Source organism: Pavona decussata, unplaced genomic scaffold, assembly GCF_977016875.1.
Source record: "Pavona decussata unplaced genomic scaffold, jaPavDecu1.1 SCAFFOLD_9, whole genome shotgun sequence".
In the NCBI taxonomy this organism is placed as follows: Eukaryota; Metazoa; Cnidaria; class Anthozoa; order Scleractinia; family Agariciidae; genus Pavona; species Pavona decussata.
Genome location: NW_028145432.1, coordinates 402,327 through 426,330, shown reverse-complemented (window position 1 = coordinate 426,330; position 24,004 = coordinate 402,327). Strand labels below are relative to the sequence as shown.

The window sequence follows — 24,004 nt, the reverse complement described above, 5'->3', positions numbered from 1 at the left end:
TTCTTATTTAAATCATTTTCGAAGCCGCATGTTATACGAGATGATGCAGAGGTGAAATGAGTATAAACAAACTGAAAAGAACTGAAAAGCATTTAAAACAAGAAGAGGTGTTCAATTTCAAAAAGTTTGTGCTAAAAACAATTATTGAAACAACGCTTTTGTGGTATTAAACAAAACAGATGGAAATACATTCAAATTTGTAGTGTACTACAAAAATAACCGATGATAATAACAGAAAAATATTCCAAAATAAAGGGAAAACTCGTTAAGTACCTGAGATGATACGTAGTTTATTAGAGTGATAGCCCCCGGGACGCCATCAAAAAACATATTAACTCAACCTGCTGATCAAATAACATGCTCAAAATGTAATGTTTGAGAGTGTTGTGCATAAAAAATGGAACCGCTACATGAAAGCTGATTGGATAGCGCTGTGCTATATATGCTTGTCGTTAATTGTTTTGAATTTCACAGTAGATTGAGAGAAAATAACAGAAAACGTCTCAAAACACTTAAACCCTTTAACCCCTATTTTACAATAACTGTCCAAATTCTCGCGCGCTGATTGGCTCGTAGCTATTGTCTATAAGAGTACAGACAATAAAAATGACGTCAGATGTAACGCGCGCGCTTTCTCAACGAAAAAAATAGTCAATTCCGCTCGTACTTTTTCCATGTTATTATAAAAAACAAATCGACGGCAGTTTTCTATGGTCTATACTCTTATAGACCATAAAATGACGCCATAAAATGTCCAAAACTTGGCAGTGAAACCACTCGCCTGCGGCTCGTGGTTCCACTTGAGTTTGGAACATTTTCTGACGTCATTTTATGGTCTATAAGAGTATAGACCATAGAAAACTGCCGTCGATTTGTTAAATATCAAAGAACAAATTCTCCTATCTTGTCCCCATACTTTTCTTATAAAAGCACTGGGGAGCAGTCATTAAAATATCAAGAAAATTCACCTTTGGTGATCAAATCCTTAATTCTCATGACCTCAGGGGTTGAAAAGCAGTGATATTACAAGGAGAAATTTGATGCTGATCACTGTTAGGGCTTAAAGGGTTAAAAAGCTATTACGCTCAGTGTCTCTCTAATAGCATCAACCTGTTTGCACGATTTGAAAGCGCCAGAAAACCACATCAAAGGAACATCTTAAAGATGTGAAGAGCCACTAATGAACGTGAAGGCGATTGAAAGACGAGTTGATCCTACGAGAAACTGGCTTTGGTTTACATGTAGGAGATTCTAGGAGAGTGAAACTGGATGAAAGCAATCATGCTCTTAAAAGTATTAAAGGGTGTTCTTACAGTGAAAGTTTTGTACTGCTGATCAATACTTCACTGTTGTGCCGTTTGTTTTTGATATTGGTAACTAAATGAAGAATTAATGACAATTGTTCAACTTTACACGATTTAAAAGCTTTTACGGTAAGTGTATCTGTGAAAGTATTTGCTCGAGACACTTCACCCACAATGGGAAAATTTGCACGATTATAGAGCGTTTTAAAAACCACTATGGCACATTTATGGAAAACAATGAACAAGGCCTAGGCTTCTAATCGCTTTGATTCAGTAATCACAGCCATCGCATAGACACCGGAATTCTAGAAAATGCAGATCGTAGCAAAAGCGAACATTGGGAATGTCAAAGCTAACCAAAACAAAGAAATCACTCTATTAACCAATCACAACAAACGTAAACAGCACAACAAACCAATCAATCCTGCGGTAGATGCCTGGAACGCTCTCCCAGACGGCATTAGGAACATTTCCAATTTTTTTTAGCTTTTAGACGTCTTATTAGAAACATGTAGACTCTTTTATCGATCTTATCCTTTTTACTCTTTATTTTTAGATAGCTATATTTGTAATTTCTTCTTTTTTTGTACTCTTACGTTAGATTTAAGAGGGGCCTCACTGAAAACCACATTTTGTGACGTGGGCTCCCTGTTGAAAGATCTCATTTATTATCATTATTATTATTATTATTATTATTATTATTATTATTATTATTATTATTATTATTATTATTATTATTATTATTATTATTATTATCACAACTCGAAGCAAATACAAGTGACTTGCTCTCACGCACTTTCCCGCGCTTGGCGCCAAGTCACGATTGGTTTTGGTTTGGCTTGGCGCGGTTTTTATCAGCCACGCGCACAGGGCAGGTAAGGGATCAAAACCAAACTACACGCGAAATCGCTTTCGACACTAATTGCAAACCACTAAAGTGCTAATAGATATCACGAAAACGGTGAACGTGTAGTCAAGATGAAATAGACGTTTTGCAAATTTACTGCCTGAAACACAATTTTATTGAAAAACTCGTCATATAATACATAATGTACCAAATAAAGACCTTTAAAACTAAACGTTTCGTTGTGCATGATTGAGCCAATATCATGACAAACAGTTTCCGCAATGTTTTACATTGTGATTATCATACAGTTGAATTAAAGTGGGTATTCTGTACAAGCGCAAGTGTATATTTTTCTTTCACTTGTAATCCCGGGAAAATTCTGCCACAGTGAACTCTAGAATTATACAGTTTTCATTTCACTTAGCAGTTCAAATGCTTCGGAATTAAACCGATATTAATTTCTGCGCGGTGATGTATTTATATCAACCAGGACTCTTGCTAAGAAAATCTTGAACAAGTCTTTGTATTTCTTCCATTTGCTTCACAATTTTCGGCGGAGGAACGAGCTGTTTTCTGAGGTCGAGGATAGTTAACAGTGGAATTTTCATCCTTTTTATTGCTTCTTCGTAAAGTTCTTCTCCCTGAAGAAATGAAACGATAAGAAAAATTTACTCCTGTATTCCACAAAATAACATTTTATAACTTGGCAACGTAAGATTTTTTTTAAAGTGTGGGCCTTGTCTGTTTTAGGATACCAAACTCCGACCGAAAAATGCCAAGTGCGAACACGAATTCAAGGGAAAATGCCTTCACATAGTGATCCATGCTTTCATGCCATCATGTTGCTTTCTTTCTTATCTTTTATTTTTTGCAGTGTAAGTTCATTTTTTGCCGCTCCCATTGCTTTTTGTTAATCATCTAACAGAGCCCAGATTCTCATAAGCCATATATTTTCTATCCTTACCTTGGCCGGTTTGTATAAAGCAAGGAAGTTTTCTTCAATCATTCTCTACGTTCCGAAGGATTTTCTCAACATTGTATTGGATAACTGGGCTGAAGACGATTTACCGTGGATAGAGAACACAAAAAGAGAGACAGAAAAATCCTTCGGAATACAAGGGACGACTGCAGAAACTCGCACTTATCCTAAGATGCTTTATGCAACCCAGCCCTGGCATCTTCGCTGCTTGACATTTATTTGTAGTATAAGATATGTAGTTGTCAATAAAGAAATAAAAATGGTACCAAGCGTCCGCAATGTGGACCTAGTAACCCAGTAACTCAGTCGTTTGAGCATCCGACCGGTATATTGAAGGTCATGGACTCGACTCACTAAGATAATGCAATGCAATGCAATACAATGCAATACAGTGCAATACAACGCAATGCAATACAATGCAATGTAATGCCAATACAATACAATACAATACAATACAATGCAACGTAATGTAATGCAATACAATACAATACAATTAAATACAATACAACACAACACAACACATTACAGTACAACACAATACAATACGATACAAAGAAAAGCTAATATAAGGTCGTTTCGTACCAACTTAAACTGAGAATAATGCACTGTAGTCTCGAGACTCTTTACTATTTCCTCTCCCCAACAGACTGTAAAACCTAAATTAAAATAATTGACTTCTCACCTGGCTCTCTCGTGAGGAATCCTGCTGTAGTTTTAAGCGTTTTGCTTCAGGCTGCAACAGAGAAAGTCCCATCAATCCACCAATCACAAATCCGGGATACGACGGGTGCTTCGCACTTTGTGATTTTGATAACGAACTAGAATGATGAATCTCGTAGGACTTGTTGAAAAATGAGATACTTTACTTTCTATTACGACGGTATCGACGGTGTAGAAACAATTCGCGTTCAGAGTTCAACCTCATCCACTCGTTCTTTAGATCTCAAGACTCAGCGATGCGCTGCATATTTAGCTATATATGTCACGCATCCAAGACGAAAAAGTATATGTCACAAACTAATGACAGCAATCTTTACGGCTGGCCAATTTACCTTTAGTTATCAACTCTGTTGATAAATCAAACATTCGTTTCTACTCCCCACCAACGCAGCACCACAGTTTCTTTAGAACTGAACTAACCGCCCGCATTAAACTACCTTACAGCTTGTTATTTTCACGAGGTCGGTATTTGTGGTCGGTAGCTAAGAGGTGCATTGTGTATGTGCCGAGCCATGTTTGTAAAATTCGTTGTTAAAAGAATCTTGAGTTGTCTCCTTTTCAAAACTAAACAAAATTCCAACCGCTCAGTGTTTTAGCAGGCCGTTCCCTGCTTTCCCTCGATGTAAGAACCTGTTTAACTCACAGCTGACGTAAAACAAAGGAAACAAAAACGCCAACACAATACAGGAAAGGAAAACAATGACCTACAACACAAAGAAAAACCTGTCTGGTTCTTACACCGAGGTAAACCCCCGTTTCCTTAAGACTGATTTTTTTTTTCTCAGTTGTTTTCTTATCGTTTTTGTTGAACAAAGTCAAGCAGCATTATATTTTCTTTCTCTGGTAAGGATCATCACTTTCGAGCGGTCCCTTGTCTCCGGATTTATCACAACACATCATATTTTATCCTTCCTTTTGGGAAGTCGCTACTACATACCTCATCGCTTTGCTCATTTGTGCCTCTAGCATCACGTGACCTACTCCTGTTGTCCATAACTGGTATTTCTTTCTCATCCAGTGTCTCGCGGAGATTTGAGTTCTGACTCTGCCTCGCTTCTGCTTCCTCTAATTGACGTTTTAAAAACTCTTTTTCAAACTCCTGATCTTAAGCGTCAAGAAAACGTCAACAGCTAGTGCTGTACGAACTATCCGTCTCATTTCATTATCCTACTAAGCCAAATCAACTATATATAAACCTTCATTTTCTAAAGGATACAGTGTTTCCAGAGAACTCCGTGTGTCTAAAGGGAAGCTGTAAAGAAATGAAAAAAGACATTTAACATCGAATTCTTGCTATTAATAAACAAATCAATAAACACACAAATAAATAAAACAAAAATAACAAATATAAGTTCTTCTTATAAGAAGAAAGAATCTCGCAGTTATCTACGCAACCAAACTGTTGCGAAAGAGAAAAACCTGAAAAAAATTCAGGCTTGAACGAGATTTGAACCCATGACCTCTGCGATGCCGGTGCAGTGCTCTACCAACTGAGCTATCAAGCCAACTGGGAGCTGGTCATATTGTGAGTTCGTAATATACCCGTGCAAAATAAATGAAGCTGTTATAAGAAGAACTCATACTTATAATCTTTCTTTCTTATAATCTTTCATCCGCAGTACGTATACATGTGTGCTTCATAAAAATAACAAAATTTACATTTTCTCAGTCCCACTGCCCCGAGCTAGCACGGCTTACTTTGGCTGCAGGAGAGAATCAACACAAAACAGCTCTATCAGACAGACAGAAGGACGGAGAGACGGACACACGGACAGTCAGACAGACGAACGGACACGCGGACAGACAGACAGACAGACGGACGGACACAAGGACAGACAGACAAACCTCGTTTAGAAAGTCCGAGAGACTGGGAAGCAAGCTCTCTGGAACACAGTCCCCCATCACATGAGTGTATCGAGTGACCTGTTGACAACATCAATCGTGAGCGTGATGCTTTATGATCAAACTAAAGCATGGAGAGAAGCTGACTTGAGTGCAACATGCTACACTGTAAAAGACCGGTGGCTATTTGCGATCTATTGGGTAAAGGTTTGTTACCTCTGCGAAAGCTTTGACGCTTTGAAATGCTCGTTGATGAACCAACCAGTGTTCGTCACTGACAAGAGCGGAGAACATGGCTGCGATGTCTCCTAGCACTGCGGACTAACAACACGGTTACAGATTACATGATGGATTGAACTTGGGCATACAATGCTGTCTATTCTTGGAGTCTACCTAAAAAAGTACATCAAGGGCACAAAGCCGAAAACCCTCAAACAACAGCTTAACATAACTCTGAAATTCTGCTTGACAAAGCCAAGAAAGTAACTCTTGGCATTAATAAACATCATCTGTACCGGGAAACACTCGTTTGCATTTGCTTCCAACACGCTGATTTACATACGCCAGTGCAAAATTAGTTTCGTCCAAGACCTCGTCAGTTGGTGACCAACTGGTTTTGTAGTCGCGTATGTACATTGTTGAGTTGAAAGTAAATACAAAATGAGGTGTTTCCTGATTTAACATGAAGATAAAACTGGATGAGACTTAATGAGTATGTACTCCGAAGGGAGCAACATGACCTCGAAAGGTGTAGAGGAAGCAGAGCCGCCCTGAGCCTACCAGGAGAAGGGTTGAGTTGGAACTCAAGCTTCTTGTGCCGAACAAGGAGAACTTCTCCTGGTCTCTTCAAAGCTTCATAGTTAGGCGTGAACGCCTTCAGTTTAATGAATACGATGTAGTCAACACAAAAGAGCACTCAGTCCTACCTCGAGATGCGCTGGAATTTCTTTACTGCCGCACTTGCCAAGGAACTTTGCGGCCGCTTCGCGAAGTTCCACACTAGGACACTTGGCAAGAAGAGTTTTCAAACCACTTACGATCTGCACACACAAAAAAGACAAAATCATTTTAACTTTCACTTGTTTTCTGTGATGGACGCCGGGATTTTCGAGTCCAAAACATAAATGGCTCCTATCGAAACTATTTTTGCTGTTAATTTTCAGAATTCTTAGCCCTATCATGATGAAATGTGTCTGGGTCCATGATCTTTGCTGTTTTCGATCCCGCGCTCCGAAATAAAATTTTAAAATTTTAATATATCTTAGCAGTTCCCACATCCCAGCAGGGCAGTTTTAGCCTATATCTTGCCGTTCGATAAAATTCTTAGTATCTCCGGCTATCCTGGCGGAATTTTAAGCCATATCCTACTGATCATATTATACCTTAGCATAATCTTCTGGTTGAATCAAATTAAGCAGGGTAGATGATAAATCCAGTATCTCACACCAGGCCTTTACACCAAGTCCCTGAAAACCACAAACAAATATGAGTAATATTCCTTCATTTCCGTGAAACATCGATAACGTCTGCAAGCTTATATTTTGTATCCATATATCCTTCTACAAACGTTACTTCAAGATCCGACGAGGCCCAAAGAAACGGTGCCATATGGTCTGAAGAACTGAACAGTTGCACTAGATAGCGAATAATTAAGGGACTGTGCAATAATTATCAGGAGGGGGGCTGAAAAACGAGAGGGGGGGCATTACCTAAAATTGCTGCCAAGATAGGGGGGGCTCAAAGTAAAATCACTCATTTGACAGAGGGGGGGCCTTAAGTTTTATTCGAAATGTAAATAAAGTTAAACGCAATAAAAGATTCTCAATACAGGCCTTATGATAGACTGTAACAAATATCAATATGAACAGCTGTTAAACGGTTATTGAAAAAATTCCATCAAAATGAAAAGATAACTGATTAATTTTAACCCTTCTTCTATTTAATTAAGCTGACCCTATATAAAGCAAAAATCATGCACTTGCTTTTCAGCATCCCCCGTAAAACAATGGGAATCAAACAGATCTCGTAGACAGGCTTTGTCGGTTTTTGATGTGAATAAAAGTAATGTTTCTTCATCGACTGAATCGATTTGCTGAATTCCATACATCTCTGGCTCATAACAAAGTTCAACAGGCTCTCCTCCCAAGAATCTAAATATAATGCAAGCCCTTTTTCGTCTGTTATTTGAAGCGTTCAATCTCCTGTTCTTTGATTTTTTTCTCTGCTCCTTTCTCTTTCTGGCTTCAGAAGTTTTGGATTTTGAGCCAATGTGGTAAGCACCCCTGTACTTAGCAAATGCTTTGTCTAAATCTTCAATCAAGCGATCAACATCCTTCTCGATACCAGATGTTACATAATAACGTTTGCCATTATTGAAACTGTGATGGCAGCTCAGTCCAGGCTTGAGTTTACCAGTGTTTTCAGAGAAGAGGCTGTCGTCGTGTTTTGATATCTTATCTTTGATGGCTTGAAGCTTAAGCTTGATTTTATTTGCCTCATTCTGACATCTAGTGATATTACTGTCATCATGTGGGTTTGGCTTGTAGTCATCACAGATAAATCTACCGGCACAGGCTGGATTGTCAGACAATAGATAGGAGTGAGTGCGTGTGTGTGTGTGTTGGTGGGGGGGGGGGGGGGGGGGTGCGACGTTATTTTTAACATAACAGAGGGGGGCTTAGAACTAATTTTTTAGTTTTGGAGGGGGGGGGGGGGCACTGTCTAAGTTTTTGCTAGATAACTCTGGTTTTTCAGCCCCCCCCCCCCTCCTGATAATTATTGCACAGTCCCTAATAGCTACCATAGCTCGTATACAGCAATGTACACCAGCAAGTAACAACTGAACTCCCGTTGTTATAATTAGCATCAGAGAGTTTTAGTATGCAAGGACTACTTTGTGCAACTACGTATACAAAAAGTTTATGGGCCACTTAGGCCGCGGCTTAACACAATCAGTGGGCCTCCAAATCTGTTCATAAGTGGTTTATTTTAAGTAGATAAATAGTTGTTCTAGTCAGGGATGCAGGCTTTCTTGTTACCGTCAGCAACAGACAATGTTAAGACATGACTGTTGGCAAAATTGAAAATGACTTAGAACGTGGTTTTGTTAAACACCGTCTAAACTGTCTTTTAATAACTGACCCGTAGTGTTCGTAAATCATGTGTCACTTTGATAGTGATAAATACATCTTTCTCATTTCCTGGCTTACGAAAAGCTCAATTGCTTGGGCAAATTTAAAGAAAGGTCATTTCTGCTTATAGTTCGTTCTGCTAAAGTAAACTTACCATCCCATTCTCATCGTTTTGGCCGCACACGGACCAGAAATTGTTGATGAGTCCGATAATAGCCGAGTGGTGAACAGGAGGGACATAACCTTCTACTTGAGTCAAGCTGTAAACTCTTCGAAGACAACACAAACAGCGACACTTAAAAAAGAATTACACACAGAAATTACCATGTAGTGATGCCATAAAACTCGATCGAATTTGCTTGTATTCAATAAGCGTCCTTTTATAAGAACTGCCCTTGATAAACTAAATAAAACAGCACACCTAATCCTCTAGCAAGCTGAAACAAGGCATCAGATGCTTGTACCAAACAGTTGCAGGAGGTGGTAAACATGCTGGGTGCTCGCTCTGGGCGCGCAGCGAAAATTCATACAACTAGGATTATAAGACTACATGTTAAAAACTCTAGAAAGAATAACTGAACAAACTTAAACATACTGTGACATACCAAGAGATCGTCGTCTTTGACTGGCTGATTTGTTGCAGTACTGGAGTGAACAACTTTCACACAAAGAGGAACAAGCGAACGGCACACCTATCAAGGATAAGTAAAAGAAAAGAAATAAGGGGTCAGACGGTGAACTTTTACCACGAGAATTTTATTTCAGACTGAAATCAGATTACACAGGAAATGAGAAATCTTTTAATGATTTAGGATTGATTGCGTATAGCTTGTGAAGGCTGCAGCCACTGGTATTGGTGAAGTGGTTACTACAGAAACCCAAGTAAGATTATTCTGTTATTCAACGAAGTGTACCAGTTGGAGTAACCTTCTATCCGCTGGCTAGCCACTGATAAAGTTATCTACTCGTTTGACAACTAGCGTCTGGCCGAGTAGACCAATTCCAACCAGAGTTTATAAATACGTTCCCCTTTTCGTTCTTTCTTTCTTTTTTTTTTTCAATTTTCTAGTTACCTTTTTCTTCACATTCTCAGGCATGTCTTGTAACGGAAACACACACCACGCAGGCACGTTTTCCTCCTTTGATGGCGGGAAAGAACTTACAAGGGTTTCCTGGTAAGGAAAATGTATGGTGAAATAAGCACAAATTAGAGCATATACACCTGTACATCTAATAGTAACTGTGATGAATAAGCGAGGTTAATATCATCAGGCCTCTTTAGGTTTTCTCATCATCTCCACTTTATATAACATATGACGACTCTGTGAGGCTGATAATACACGAGCAAGTTTTCCTTGACAAGTATCGTTGTTTAAAAAGTGTTGTTACAGTTTTGAACAATTTCCCTGAAAACTCAACTGTTTTTCCCGTTTTGCATACGAACAAGTCAATTGTTAAAAAAGTATTGTCAAGGATGAATTGTGGGCAGCCCTACCATCTGAACATGAATCTTTCATGTTTCCCTTTTATATTTCTATTTCTGGCCAAATCAAAATGACTTGAGGATAGACGAGCTAAGATGACACCATGGAGTCTAGTACTACCAACGGAGGTACACTGGAGGTATTAGGGAGTTTAAGAAACGAGGACGGCAACGGTAACGAGAACGCCACAAAACAATAGGTTTAATGAGCAAAAACAATCGCTTTGCACGTGCGTTTTACATTTTGGTACATTTCTTTACCGTCCTCTGCAAAACAACAACGTGAAATGACCAAATTTTAGGTTTTCTCGAGAACGGGAGCGTATGACGCAAAATCTTCGTTATTTTTCCTTACTTTGGCGTCGTTCATACTAATTTAGTTCGCGGAGAGTTCGCCAGCATTTTCCAAGTTAAACAAATTTAAATGATTGCGAAAGAGTTACAAAAACGAGAAGTTATATTTTTAAATGACGTTCTCCTTACCGTTGCCGTCCTCGTTTCTTAAACTCCCTAATAACATTTGGCAACAAAACGTATGACCCTTCCATTGCATACCTGATGCTCCACTGCCATGAGACGAACAAGTCTCTGGATGAGTAATGAAAGGTGAAAATATGCAGGCTCTGAAGTGGGCAACTTTAATGACTGAAAAACAAAGAAGGGGTTGTTCGCATTTAATACTACTAACTTGCCGTAAATTAAACCTGCAAAAAGAGCCCTTTCTGTGGGGGTGTAAGACAGATCATGGCGTAGTATATTTCACTTCACTCCCTAATTCTTTTTTTCTTTGTCTAATAGGGGCAAATCAATCAATCAATCTTTATTAGATGGTTACCGGTACTAATTCTTAAGGGGGCAATTCACCTAAACGCCATTTTTCTGCCACTTGACATGGCCTTAACGGCAATTTCTCATTCACGTTTCAAGCAATCCAAAAACCCTATCATTATCCCGTGAATCTGTGTTGTGGGGTATTTTGTAAATTTTTGGGTGATTTTTGGATATATTTGGGAGGAGTAGTTTTTTTTAGAAGGATTGGTTAAATTAAGAGAAATAAGAAATATTGAAGATTTAGTGAAGTTTAAAAATTAGAATTTGTATTTAATAATTAATAGACGGATACCAGTTAGTCCACTAACAACCCGGGGTGCTCTTGCGTGGGTATCAACTGTCTGTTGGTGTTCCAAAAATCATTTTCTTTCTTTTATCCCTTCTTAAAACCTCTTTAGATTTCATTCAAATTTAGGTAAATTGCCCCCTTAAGCTAATTACACTGGACTACAAGTAGTAAAAGCTAATCAAGGTAATTATTGTATACAACAACACTAATCATGCAAGAGTGACATTTAAATCAACTGGAAATAACCAGTAACAATTATCAAACACATTGTTTTCCTTATTGGAAAAGGTGAAAGATGGAGCAAGCATGATTTCTGGTGACAAAGAGTTCCATACTATTGTAGAATAAGGGTTGCGAAGTATTTGCAGATATTTTTCTAATAACCTTACCAGCTGCGTAAGAACTGAAACATGCCCAGCACACAGCTCTGCAGAGCCCCACCTAGTAATTCAGAAAAGGGAAAAGGATTCAAATTTGTTAAAGGAACAATAAACACCACATGCTGGAGATCCTGCTGGTTGCTATTTACAGGGTTCTTGTTAAGATTTGTAAAAGGAGGTAATAAATTCGCAATAACAGGTGGACACCATCTTGTTACTGTCTCCCAGGGAATGATGGAAACCACACATGGCAGAGTTTGAAGTCAGCATTGTTTTTGCCGAAAGAAAATGCTCAAACTGGGAATGATTTCTTTACAGGCGATGGATTTCAATGTGATATCATTCGCTGGATTTTTTACATTATTTGTGAAAAGAAAACTCCCAAACTAAGGATGAGTTCAGTTTTTCACAAAAAAAAAAAAAAGAATTTCGAAAGCGGTTTCAATAATTTCGAAACAATTTTTTGATGATAGCCAGTAAAATTACGTGAATAGACAGTAAAAATAACCGGTTACCGGCTCCTAACAAGAGCCCTGTATTTGGCAAGCATTTTCACAGAATGTAAGCGGCCTGACATTAGTGGGTCATTTGCATGGCTGCTAAGATACTTTTTCAAATATACCAATAAGTGACCATGCTACATGCAGCAGGGTAGCACCCCATGCTTGTGAAGACCAAGACTTGCCATCTTATAAGTCTAGATATACTCAACATGCCCAATATTTACCTTGCCATAAAGCACCAAACATCACTTGCAAGTAATGAGCACAGCAGATCATCTTCGAGGACTTTCTCCAGAAGGCAACGTTCCTTAGAGAATTCAAAAGGTGAATCAAAGATAGTTGTAAGAAAGGGTTCAAGATCATGGCTTGTTAGCTCCAAGCCACCTTCTACCCCAACTAACCCCCCCCCCCCCCCCAAACAAGAAAAGTCCCATCTGGAAAAAACAAACAAACAAACAAACAAACAAACAAACAAACAAATAAATAAACAACTAAAGAACAAAAATACGGATCATAGTACTCATCAGAGGTATCACATCTTACCACAACAGGAAAACATGTCATAGGTGTAGCGGCCACAATTGCACACAATCTGGTGCAAACATGTTCATAGAAAGTTACCTCCCTGTAGGCAAAAAGAAAAAAAATGAAGTTGGTCAGGTTTTCAATCTTATTTTGCGACAGCGAGTAAGACTTTTTTGCTTTCCACAGAATAACTACAGATGCATTGAGCAACATACCTCAGGGGTTTTCCATTGCACATAACACCATCAACAAATACTGGCAGACAAACTTCAAGAACACCTATATTGAAAGACACATTACAGCAAATGACATTTGAATTGGTATATTACTTATTACAATAAAATTATTTAAATAATTGTAGTTCCTGATTACATTACAGTAAATGTGGATTTTGACCAAACAGGACCCGTTGAAGGTCTGCGCTTCAGTATTAAATTACCAACGCAGATAATCATTACAGTGTATCCTACTGATGGTCATGGCAGAAACTTACAAAGTCTGAAGGATTTGAATATAGCCTCCACGATTGAAAGACGCTGCTCCTCCTAGAAATAAACAAAATATAAATAAACCCAAGAGTTAAGTGGCCGGTGTAAACCGATAAAATTTTAAAATTTTTATGGTTGTGCAGAACAGCTCTGCCCTGACACAGCTCACTCAAATTCATTACTTTCACATACAGTGAAATATTCTGCAAGCAGTTGCTGAAGGTATGGCCTCTTCCAAGAGGTTCACTTACAAATATTGAGCTGTAATGCCTGGGGCTACAGTGTATGAATACAGTCAACTCTTCCAAAAATGGACACTATTGTGAGATGGACACCTCTCAGAGGCTTACACCATCAAGTTGGATGATGCCAAGTGAATTTCACTTGTCTTTTCCATAACTAAACTCTCTATAAGGCGTCTGCCTTGGAGAGATTTTGCTATATTTTATTACAGATCTTTTCTATGTAAAAATAGTTATTAAAAAAAATTAACATGTTGCAAAACTGTCATTGTCATTTCTCTGCTTGATAATGATGTTTGAAACATCGAAACATTGCAACATATTTAGTTTTATATTTTTACTGAAGTGCATTGCTTGAAATTTAGTTATTTGATCTTTAGAATGCGTAGTCCAATAAATTTTATTAATACAATCAATTACAGTCAACATTCTCAAATCAGACAGCACTGAAGGCAGATGCCTCTCTAACATGAGTACCATCATGTTGGCTGGTCCCAGACAGATCTTGCCTGTTTTTATTGCGGTTTGACCCTTTTAAATTTAAGGTGGACACTGACATGTACCTCACTACTTAAGGAGGAGAAATACAGATCTAGAGCTGGTCCTGAGGAGTGCTAAGGATGTAAACTACTACAAACACACTCTTTACCTCTGGATAATTGGTGGGCATGACCCAATATGTAAAGACGTCTTCTACAAAAGCAAAATAATATAACAGAAATTAATTATTGCAAAAGCCAAGGATACATGTATCAGTTTAAACATTGGATTTTGTTGTTTTGCTTCAGGATGTTTGTTTGATTTTTCTTAAGTAAATTACATATAAAATTTATAATTATGTTAATTTAATAGTGCTTATTAAGAAAACAGTGCCAATAGCATTTTTCGATAGTATTGCTTTAGGACTGTAAGGTTTTTTAGAAACTTTCAAAAAATATGTATGTATAAACTCAAAATCTTCATTTAACACTCATTGTATGGTTTACCTGTTGTCTTTGGTAAAATGGTAAGAAGGGAGGCTAATAAACAGCAATGTGAAAAATGGTCCTTCTTATCAATTTCTGAAATATAATAATACACTACATTACACAAGTTGTTTAGCAGAAAACTCATCAAGGCCAGGGCTTTCACTAAGATTGATGGATAAATTAACCCAGCAGTGCACAAATAGAAGACTGCCACTGCTCTGCCAGGTGCTCATGCAGGGACTTATTAGAAGCAGGGCAAGTCAGGCAGGTCAAGTGCAGAAGAGAGATAAACTGTGGGGTATGAAGGACAACAGAAACAAAGGAGGACAACCTCCACACTATTTACACCTGGTCCAAGCATATATCTTCAAAAACTGTAACAAGAAGTGCAGCTCCAGGACTGGGCTTAAACATGGACCCACACTATAAAAGGGATAGCTCCTCCCTCTTTTGTCACACAGTCGACACCGCTTTAACGTCACATTAGGGATGGCGGACATTAAGTGAGCAAGTAGGAAGTAAACATTGTTTAAGTCTCTCAAGCTTTATTCACGAGGTAAATACACATACAAATTTTTAATTCATTGTCTCAATATTGAATCTTGCCGCACGGAATCTGCGATGTCTACATGCAGCTCAGTGTCTACAATGAAATGACTGGTGGCTTGGCCAGGCAAAGGTTCCTTTTATAGTGTGGTTCAGTGTTTAATGGCATGACAAGCCCTACAAAGGATGGACTCACCTAAGCTACAACTTTTATTGCCTGATATGAGACAGATGGATGTTAATGCAATGACGTGTGACATAGTTTTGTTTTCTTCTTGACTAATGTCAGTGCACTTAGAGATAAATCAGCTTCACTCACCTAATGACTCCTTGGTTAGTAAATTGGCAAAATTCTTGTTTGTTATCAACACTGATAGGAGTGGCTCAATCTGTTGGAGGTTAAATTTAAAACAAAGTGCCACAAATAAAGATGAGAGACAATGAAACAATCACTTCTGTTAACCAATTATTAAATAATTAATTTTTATCTCTTTCCAGTTTGGGCCTATGTTATACACTGTACATTCATAACACATTCACTAAAACTGAAATGCTTTTCAATACTTTCCCAATTACCCATTAAAGGGAACCTCCACTCTGAGAACAAACTGACATGAAATTGTTGGAAATACTATCTAAATTCTAAATTTGATTTTGAAAGGGCCAGAATTAACATTCAAATGTACCAAAACTTAGATATGATTATCATCAATTTTTGGTTTTAAATTTCCTGTGCCTCCGTTTTGGATTTTATGACCTCAAACGGTTGCCACTATTGTCATTAAGCAGAAGTTATTTTGTGTGAAACAATTAATTTTGCAACCATATTACATCAGGGAATCCAAAATGGTGGCACCCAAGAAGTTTAAAAGCGAAAATCGGTGAAAATCAAAATCCTGTTTTGTTCGACATGGAAATATAATATATTCAAACAAAATTTGAAATTAGGCTGTATTTTCAACAATTTAACGAGGTTTCCTTTAAGAAATTAACTCACCACAACTAACAATGCTGACTTCAAGCCCTGCGCTACAGAAGTGGTAATCTTTGGAGCTTCCAGACTTGGAGGCAATTTGCTAATAAAAAGTAAAGTATAACAATTTAAGGATTAGCAGTTGATACCAGAATAGCAGAAACAGTGTACATGAAATTTAAAAGAGGAAAGTGACACAAATGTTATGATGATTTATATGGAGCTTCTAAGAAATCAAGGTGAACTGGAATTTGGTTTTTGTTGAGTGACGAAAACCGACTCCTCCTCCCCCCCCCCCCCCCCCTATTGCACAGTAAAAGAAAAACAGGTTGCATGTATCAAAAATTTATAGGCTCATAAAAGGCCACCAGAAGCTTTTACCTTTGTATGGTCAGTAAAAAATGTAATATATTTTCCATACACTTGTCATAATAGCCATCAAATTCCTGTAAACAATGGAAACACAGTAACTAATATTAAAAAGAAAAATCTGTTCTAACAATATTTTTTATTAGCATACACAAGGCAAATCGGCAAAATGATAAAGGAAGAAATATTTGTACAAGCACAACTACGAAAATACAAAAATTTAAAGACAAAGTGCTATACAGTGTACCTTAACAAGATGTACAAGGTGGCCTACAAGAAAGCGGACAACTTTTAGCATCTTCCCAAGAGCAGCTTCATCACCAGTGGAACCAGATACCTACAGTCGTTTAAAAAACAAATCGATGGTTTAAATATTCACTAATATAAAATATGCATATGGGCAAAAAAGATAATGCTCATGTACCTCAATAACATTATAGCCAGCTGTAAAACAAAGACATCAAATTAGAACTGTTTTAATGAGGGCTGCAGGCTGGGAATTTCTCCCAGCTTTAGGCTGTAGTACGAGTTTGATCCCTGGATACTTAAGCTTCAGTGAAAAAAGAAAGAATTTATACAACATTTGAATAAAATTTTCCCACTGGTTTTTGCATTTCCCCACCTAAATCAATGGTTAGTGACAGCCTTGTTTAAAATATTATTATTAATTATTATTAATAGAGTTGCTAGTTACAATAGAAATTAACCTTCTGAGCGTCCTGACTTCCATCCATTCCACATGGTGCCAGTTGAATACACCGCATTAGTTTTGACTCAATTGACGTACACAGATGACTAATCAACCTCTCAACCTGTAACAGGGAAAAAACTAAATCCTCATGGCAAGTACAAGTTGGGGATGTTAGAGTAGGGGGTGAGCTGACTTAGAGAAAGTAGAATTCAAGTTTATCTGAAGGCAGTGACACTCTAGGATAAGTGATTTTATACACTAATGTCACTTGAGAGCCATTGACAATGCCTGCTACATGTACTGTCTCAACAACCAATTCAAAATCGCAAGATACATTATCCCAAAAATGTCCCAGTGATTCATTGTCTACTGGGTAAAGAGTATAAACAGTTTTACTTTTAAACGAGGATTTGCATTAATTGGCCTTTAAGCCAACCGGGCCCAGGGGCTTACCTCTAAATGGTTTTTGATGTGATCTTTATGCTTTGTTACAAGTCTGTGAAACAAGAATATTCAGATATTTAGCCTTCCTATTAACTGTTTTGTCACATGCATACATGTATTTTAGGAGGACAGCCAGCAAGTCATAATTTTGTTTTGTAAACCATTAATTCATGGCCAGAAGGTTTTGGGATATAATTGTTTCTTTCAGTATACATGTATTAGTGACCCCTCAGGAATCATGACCCAACTATCTCAGTTGAGTAAAAAAAAACTGCAGTGCAGGTGCTCAAGGCTCAAATCTGAGCTAAACCACCAACAAACAACTGGCAGGATCATGTTAACTGTTCATAAGACACTCGTGTCAGCCCAGAAGTGTGAATTCGGACAGTCAACACTGTTCATTATCCCTTTAGTCCTCAGTGACCACTCTAATCTAGCTTCTCCTTAAAATACAACTACAGTATTTGATCAAATGTATAGGATATACATGAACAAAGGAAATGATCACAAAAGAAAACATGTTTTGATGTTTGAACAGATTCTCTCAACAAGTGCTCTAAGAAAAATACGGAGAACAGGAGAATTTGCATGTAGATATAATTTGCCGGTTAGGAGTAGGTCACAGAGTTCTTAGTATCATAGGCTGGACTCTGTATTCGTTGTGAGTGTTTCTCAGCAATCAACTGGTATGCACCACTTCATGCTCTGTAAGTATTAAAAACGTAAAGGGAAAAGAGATTTGTTGTAAGATTTTTCCAACAGAAAACAAGATTTCTATACCAAAAAAAAAAATTAATTTAACTAAAGAATCTATCATTAAGAACAGCATATGACTGACCTCTTTAACACCTTCCATGTGTTCACTAGTATACTTGTGTCCAAGTCGCCTATGACAATACATATATCCAGGAGCTGGTGACACACTTGATAAGAAAAAATAGGAGACAATAAAATATCAAGTTTGGTATTTAATGCAGAAATTTGTTTTTAAAAAACTTCTAACACCAATATTGTTATAAACCTTTAAATAATTGTAAATTGTTTTTCCTTTTTGTGATGCACGTGTGAGCATCTTACTATGTAACATGCACAATAGAAGTAAATAAATTATTATTATTGTTATTATTATTATTATTATTATTATTATTATTATTATTATTATTATTACAGTTAGATAATGATTTACTCATGTTAGTAATACTCAGTTCATTTTGGAAATATTGTATGATATGTGGAAAACTATTTTGATTTTTGATATGTAGGTTTCAGTAATATGCATAGCTATCTGAATATAAGGGAGAGAACATACTTCTGTGTTAACTGATATTTGAGTTGGGCTATTTAATATTAAATAATTACAGTATCTTCAATGGGTAATGTCATTTCAACCTCACATTACATTTACATTTGAAAACAGATGATATGTAACGTAAATTGACATAAATCTTATTTCACTGGTTGTGGGCCGGGCCAGGGTTCATACAGAAACTGGGACAAAACATTCTATGACTTTTCCACGACTTTTAGACGTCCAATTCCATGACCTCAAAATGAGGTGCAAAACAATGAGTGAAAACCCCCCAGCTGAACTGTCTGGATGCTTGACACAAAGTTTCCTAAATTATTTTACTATCCATCAGCTAAAAACAGTTTTGGGTAAAAGCTGAAATTCCATGACTTTTCCATGACCCAAACAAATCTTTCTAATTTTCATGACTTGGCCTGGAATGCAATTTTGATTTTAAATTCCATGACTTTCGACGACCTTTCATGACCGTGTGAACCTTGGTGGGCCCTCAAATTCATATTAATTATTATTTTGTCACCACTCACCTTCAGTGATGTCCTTGATATCCTGCTCAGATGTATCATAACTCAACTGCACTCTATCAAGTAACTCCATCAGTGCCTGAAGATAAAATAACAAAGAGGATGTTTAAACTCTGTTAAAACAAGATTGTAAAAGAAAACTAATAATTTGTTCTAATCTTGAAATCAACTGCCGGTACAACTTTTAATTTCAAGAAATTTAAATTCCAAAATAGTTTATAACTACTAACTTATTTATTAAAAGCAAATCTAGCATGTGTGTATCAACAAAAATATTTACACAAACTGATGACAGAAAGTGGGAGAAATTCCAGGGGAAGGGCAGTCTCCGGCACAAAAGTGATGCAAATGGTTGTCCTATCTCTTTAAGGGGTTTTGCAAAGATTTTTGTACTGTCCAGGCTGTTAACTCTAAATTTTAAGGTTCCACAGTTACTCTGATACAGCACCCTTTTTACTTTAAATAGGAGGAGTCCTGTTAACCCCCCACCCTCTATTTGCTAAGGGGGAGATAGCAAAACATTTTAGAATAGTGCACAATATTTTGCAATGGCACAAGATGTTGGTGAGGAGGGGACAGGACCTGAAAGTAAACAATAAAGGAAGCAGGAAGATTAGATCCACCTATCCAACCCACCATCCCTCAACACCAATAAACATATAATGACAACTCAACTCTGACCTTCTGTAGTTGGTATGTCTTTTTAAATAACATAGCCAGGTCCTGGGACACAAGTTGAAACAAATCACCATAAACCTGCTCACTCTCCTGTAAAGGAAAAGAAACAATAAAATTCTGAATAGTTATAAAATAATGTAAGCGCAATCCCCTGAGTATACATGTGTACTAAGTTCCCCTACCAAAGCTCAGATGCTAAAATCATTCTGATAATGAGCCAACCAAATGGTCTGTTAGGGCCAAATGTTTTAAGCTGTTAACGTAGTATTTCTAGCACTGAATTTATTGTCAAACCCACCCAATTTTGAAATGCAAAATTCCTTTCAATGATAAGCCCCTAAAAAGTCCTTTTAGCCCAGTGCTCATACCAGATATCAGATCTCTGTGAAGGTAATCGTCAGTTTGCAAAAGAATAAATAAATAAATAAATAAATAATCATAACAATAATAATAATAATAATAATAATAATAATAATAATAATAATAATAAATGTAATAAAAATAGTAACAAGTTATGGTAATAGGACTGAGTGGAATACAATTCAGGGAGAATTTGTGCAAGTTATTTCAAATCTACATGTATGTGCGAGGCTGATTTGAAATTTAACATGAGCTTGATTATACGAGATGAAGTCTGATTACCAATAATTATAAACGGCGCCAACAACAAAAGTTGAGGTCAAGAATCCTGAGAGAAACCATTTTAAGTGATGTGTCAGCATTTTATTTAATTTGCTTTCAAAACAGTACGGAGACAGCAACAAAGAACCCATTTAAATGTACAAATTAATCGACATGCAAATGATCGATGTAGCTGTCCAACAACAGGTATCCAATTTTGTGCAAATCGGATACCTGTAAGTGGACACCTAGATGCGATCGTTACCATGCTCCAATTATGTAACAAATAAGCGTGCAGGGAACCAATAATTACTAGAAACAAGAATTTTGTTATTGGTATGAATATGATAATAACAGTAATGTACCTTGCAATGCTTAAAAGTTGTCTTGACAGTCTGAATCACGGCAGCTGGTAATGAACGCATGTGACTAATACACAGTTCATCTGTGAGTGATAGCTCCATCATGTGACCTACACAGGTTTCTAGACATGACATAAATGACATGACCAACTGCAAACAAATATGAATTAAAATTTGATTAACTACAGTATTGTCCAGTTCTTTGTAAATGGACCAAATGGAGTTGTTTTACAATGTAGTACATGTACAAACCTGCAGAAGTGTTTGAACTGTATGCAAACCGTCATTTCTGTCTAAATCACCAGACACTGACTGAATGATCTCTCCGATCTTTGAAACTGCTTCTGAGACAGCATCACACACCTAGCAAAAGGTTCAGTTACAGGAAGCAACAAAATTGAAAACAGTTATAACAAAGAAGTACAGCTGTAGTCTCTCAAAATAATCCTGATCTAACAAGCCCATTTCTAATGAAGTCCCCATCAACTCGACATCTATACCACTTAATCTTCTTTGTCTTTGATCAGTTCTATCAACTTCTCAAATACTATTAACAAAATTAACTTAGAGGCAACCCTGACATATTGAAGGTTTTGCCGGGTTTTTCTCCCCAAAATTCATTACAACAACGTTTCACTTGCTCTGACGAAGGGCTAGAGCGGTCTCAAAACGTTAGCACTCGAATCTTTTTACGGTGGCCAATCTACCCTTATCAACTCTGTTGATAAAACCAAACAATTGTTTCCATTCCCCACCAATGCAGCGCCACAGTTTCTTTTTATTCGCAAACTAACCCCCTTTACCCTGTCACAACAAGCACAATTTTTCCTGTCTCTCAAGTCAGGGTTCCACTGCACTTTCGATAGAAACAACAATTTCCTGCAAGATGGCAAGTTAGAAATCGAGGGACTTCATTATTCTGTACTACAGCACCTTTGGAAGGATTCTTGAGAACAACTTTACTTCCACTTCAACTAAGGACAAAACTGGAAGAACTTGACTTGTAAGGCTTGTTAAATACCCTAAAGAAAAACAAATGCATTGATCAATTTACCATCACCATTGCCTCTAGAATCAAAAACTGAAATTGTTTTGTCTAAAAAAGAATCTTGATTATTGCAGTGAAACTCTACTCACTGCAGTATTGGGTGGTTCCAGACAAACATTTTACAACCCCCCACCCCCCAGAAGGTCATTGGAAATTATGATGCCCGGGGGAAGGGACTCGCAAGGCAAAGCTTCTAAGAAAATTATGAGGCTATAAAGCTTAATTACAGTTCCAGAGGGGTGGCAAGAGGTATGGATGTTTTCTGGCACGCCACATTTACATGTATATGAAGTGACACATGTACATGTAACAGGTTAATGTTAAAGTATAATAATTATTTAGATGTAACATCAGTTAATTCTATACCTAGCTTTTCAGTTGTGTCCACAGCCTTAGTGAATGAATTCTAAAGTAATGTTAAAGAACAAAATTAATTGCCCCAGAACTGATATATTATTAAATGACTGAATTGTTTTTGGAGAAAAGAGGCCTACATACATATTCCTTTTTAACCAGGAATGACAATAATAATAATAATAATAATAATAATAATAATAATAATAATAATAATAATAATAACAATAATAAAAAAACGCACGGCAAAGTTGTCAAATTTCTTCATGCATCATACTGTTATTGTTTGATAAATGTGAAGTTTTGGTCTGAAGGCTGAATTTTAAGGTTTTGCAACAAAAAGTCAGTATGTTCATTAGAGTAATGACCATTAATTTAATACATATTTAGTAATTGTTAGTACATGTATTTTTGCTTCAATAGACCCTTATCACTTGGCAGCCTTGAGTCTTGGGGGAATAAAAGGCTTTGTTTTTGCAAGGCAAGCCTCGGCCAGACACAAATTCAGCCAAAGCTTACCATGCAAAGCAAAGCTTTTTATTCTGCTGAGACTCAGCATGGCCACCAGGTGACAAAGGTCTTTGGTTTGAAAAGGGGAATGATTTTAGGATACTAGGTCTGAGGCAGGTTAATCCTCACACCGTTATGGGAAATTGTGTTTTGATCAAAACACATACAGGGCTTCAAGCACATGTCACTCTGTGGGGGGAGGGGTGGGTAATATCTGCTATGGTTTTGGAAGCAGACAAGTGTGCATGAGCTCAGAGAGGCTAGGGCTAGTAGTGGTACAGTCTGTCGGTGGGAGGTGGGAAAGTATGAATACCAGAATTTAAGTGATAGGTATGAAGTTAACTTAGTGGTATTTATACACATTGATGAGCTTATAGTATCAAAATGTCTTCACGGCCCTGGAATAGTGTCACCATATTAATTACAACACATGTGTACCATCCGCAGCTTATAGTACAGTGACGTTATATAATCATTATATTAATGTAATGATTTAACTGGTAAGCTACAGTACAATAAGCTAAGTGCTGGAAAAAGCTTAAGGCATAGCTTAAGCTTACTAAGCTAGTACAGCTGCGGCCTGCTGCTGAATTGAAAGGCTTAATGCAAACTTGTGGCTAAATATAAACAAGCATCGCCAACATTGCCGATACTTTCCAGTTGCCAACTAAAGTAAGGTATATTTTCAGTTCGTAGTTTACTTTTCTCCTCTTCTGCTTATTTCATAGATTTTTTTTTCTCATTTATACTATTACAAATCCAGTTAATGAGATCCCATAACACGTCGTAAGATTCAAAAGTGATGATCGCTCAGCTATGATGGACCGCTATAGCTACACAACATTACCAACGGCCTTGCACTCACTGTAGGTTTCGGGCCTTTCAAAGGCACGCTTGTTAATTAAAAAAGGATACGATGAGAGACGCCACTTGGCTGGAATCTGACTGGCTTTGGGAACCCATACCAGATAAAACGTAAATTCACGAAAATTCCTCAAGCTTTCCATTGATTTTTTCGCCTACTGGGAATAAACCGTTTCTTGGAG

At 37.3% G+C, this 24,004-nt stretch overlaps 1 protein-coding gene across 1 annotated transcript; it reads right to left on the bottom strand.

Moving 5' to 3' along the window:
- Positions 1-2,303: 2,303 nt before the first annotated feature.
- LOC146488394 (FIGNL1-interacting regulator of recombination and mitosis-like) lies at positions 2,304-23,991 on the bottom strand. Its single transcript, XM_085117158.1, has 33 exons — positions 23,874-23,991; positions 22,461-22,500; positions 21,980-22,068; positions 21,299-21,409; positions 21,050-21,196; positions 20,067-20,153; positions 19,389-19,464; positions 18,394-18,478; positions 17,565-17,607; positions 17,128-17,232; positions 16,668-16,757; positions 16,433-16,497; positions 16,076-16,154; positions 15,398-15,467; positions 14,551-14,625; positions 14,214-14,257; positions 13,328-13,379; positions 13,050-13,113; positions 12,853-12,934; positions 12,534-12,616; positions 11,816-11,867; positions 10,862-10,951; positions 9,897-9,995; positions 9,429-9,515; positions 8,978-9,118; positions 7,075-7,158; positions 6,619-6,732; positions 5,909-6,013; positions 5,696-5,773; positions 5,067-5,102; positions 4,788-4,949; positions 3,813-3,863; positions 2,304-2,792 (listed from the first exon to the last, which is right to left on the bottom strand). The coding sequence occupies exons 1-33, from the start codon at positions 23,919-23,921 to the stop codon at positions 2,634-2,636; spliced, it is 2,793 nt and encodes a 930-aa protein (XP_084973284.1). The 5' UTR covers positions 23,922-23,991; the 3' UTR covers positions 2,304-2,633.
- Between the last annotated feature and the right edge of the window lie 13 nt (positions 23,992-24,004).

What these genes read in the sequence shown, in the direction of transcription:
- LOC146488394 (XM_085117158.1), bottom strand. Translation starts at nt 23,921, where the DNA reads ATGGGTTCCCAAAGCCAGTCAGATTCCAGCCAAGTGGCGTCTCTCATC. An exon ending in TCTCAAGAATCCTTCCAAAG is followed by an intron (nt 21,410 to 21,979) that starts GTGCTGTAGTAC and finishes ACCTTTTGCTAG; the next exon opens with GTGTGTGATGCTGTCTCAGA. An exon ending in AGACATACCAACTACAGAAG is followed by an intron (nt 19,465 to 20,066) that starts GTCAGAGTTGAG and finishes TTTTATCTTCAG; the next exon opens with GCACTGATGGAGTTACTTGA.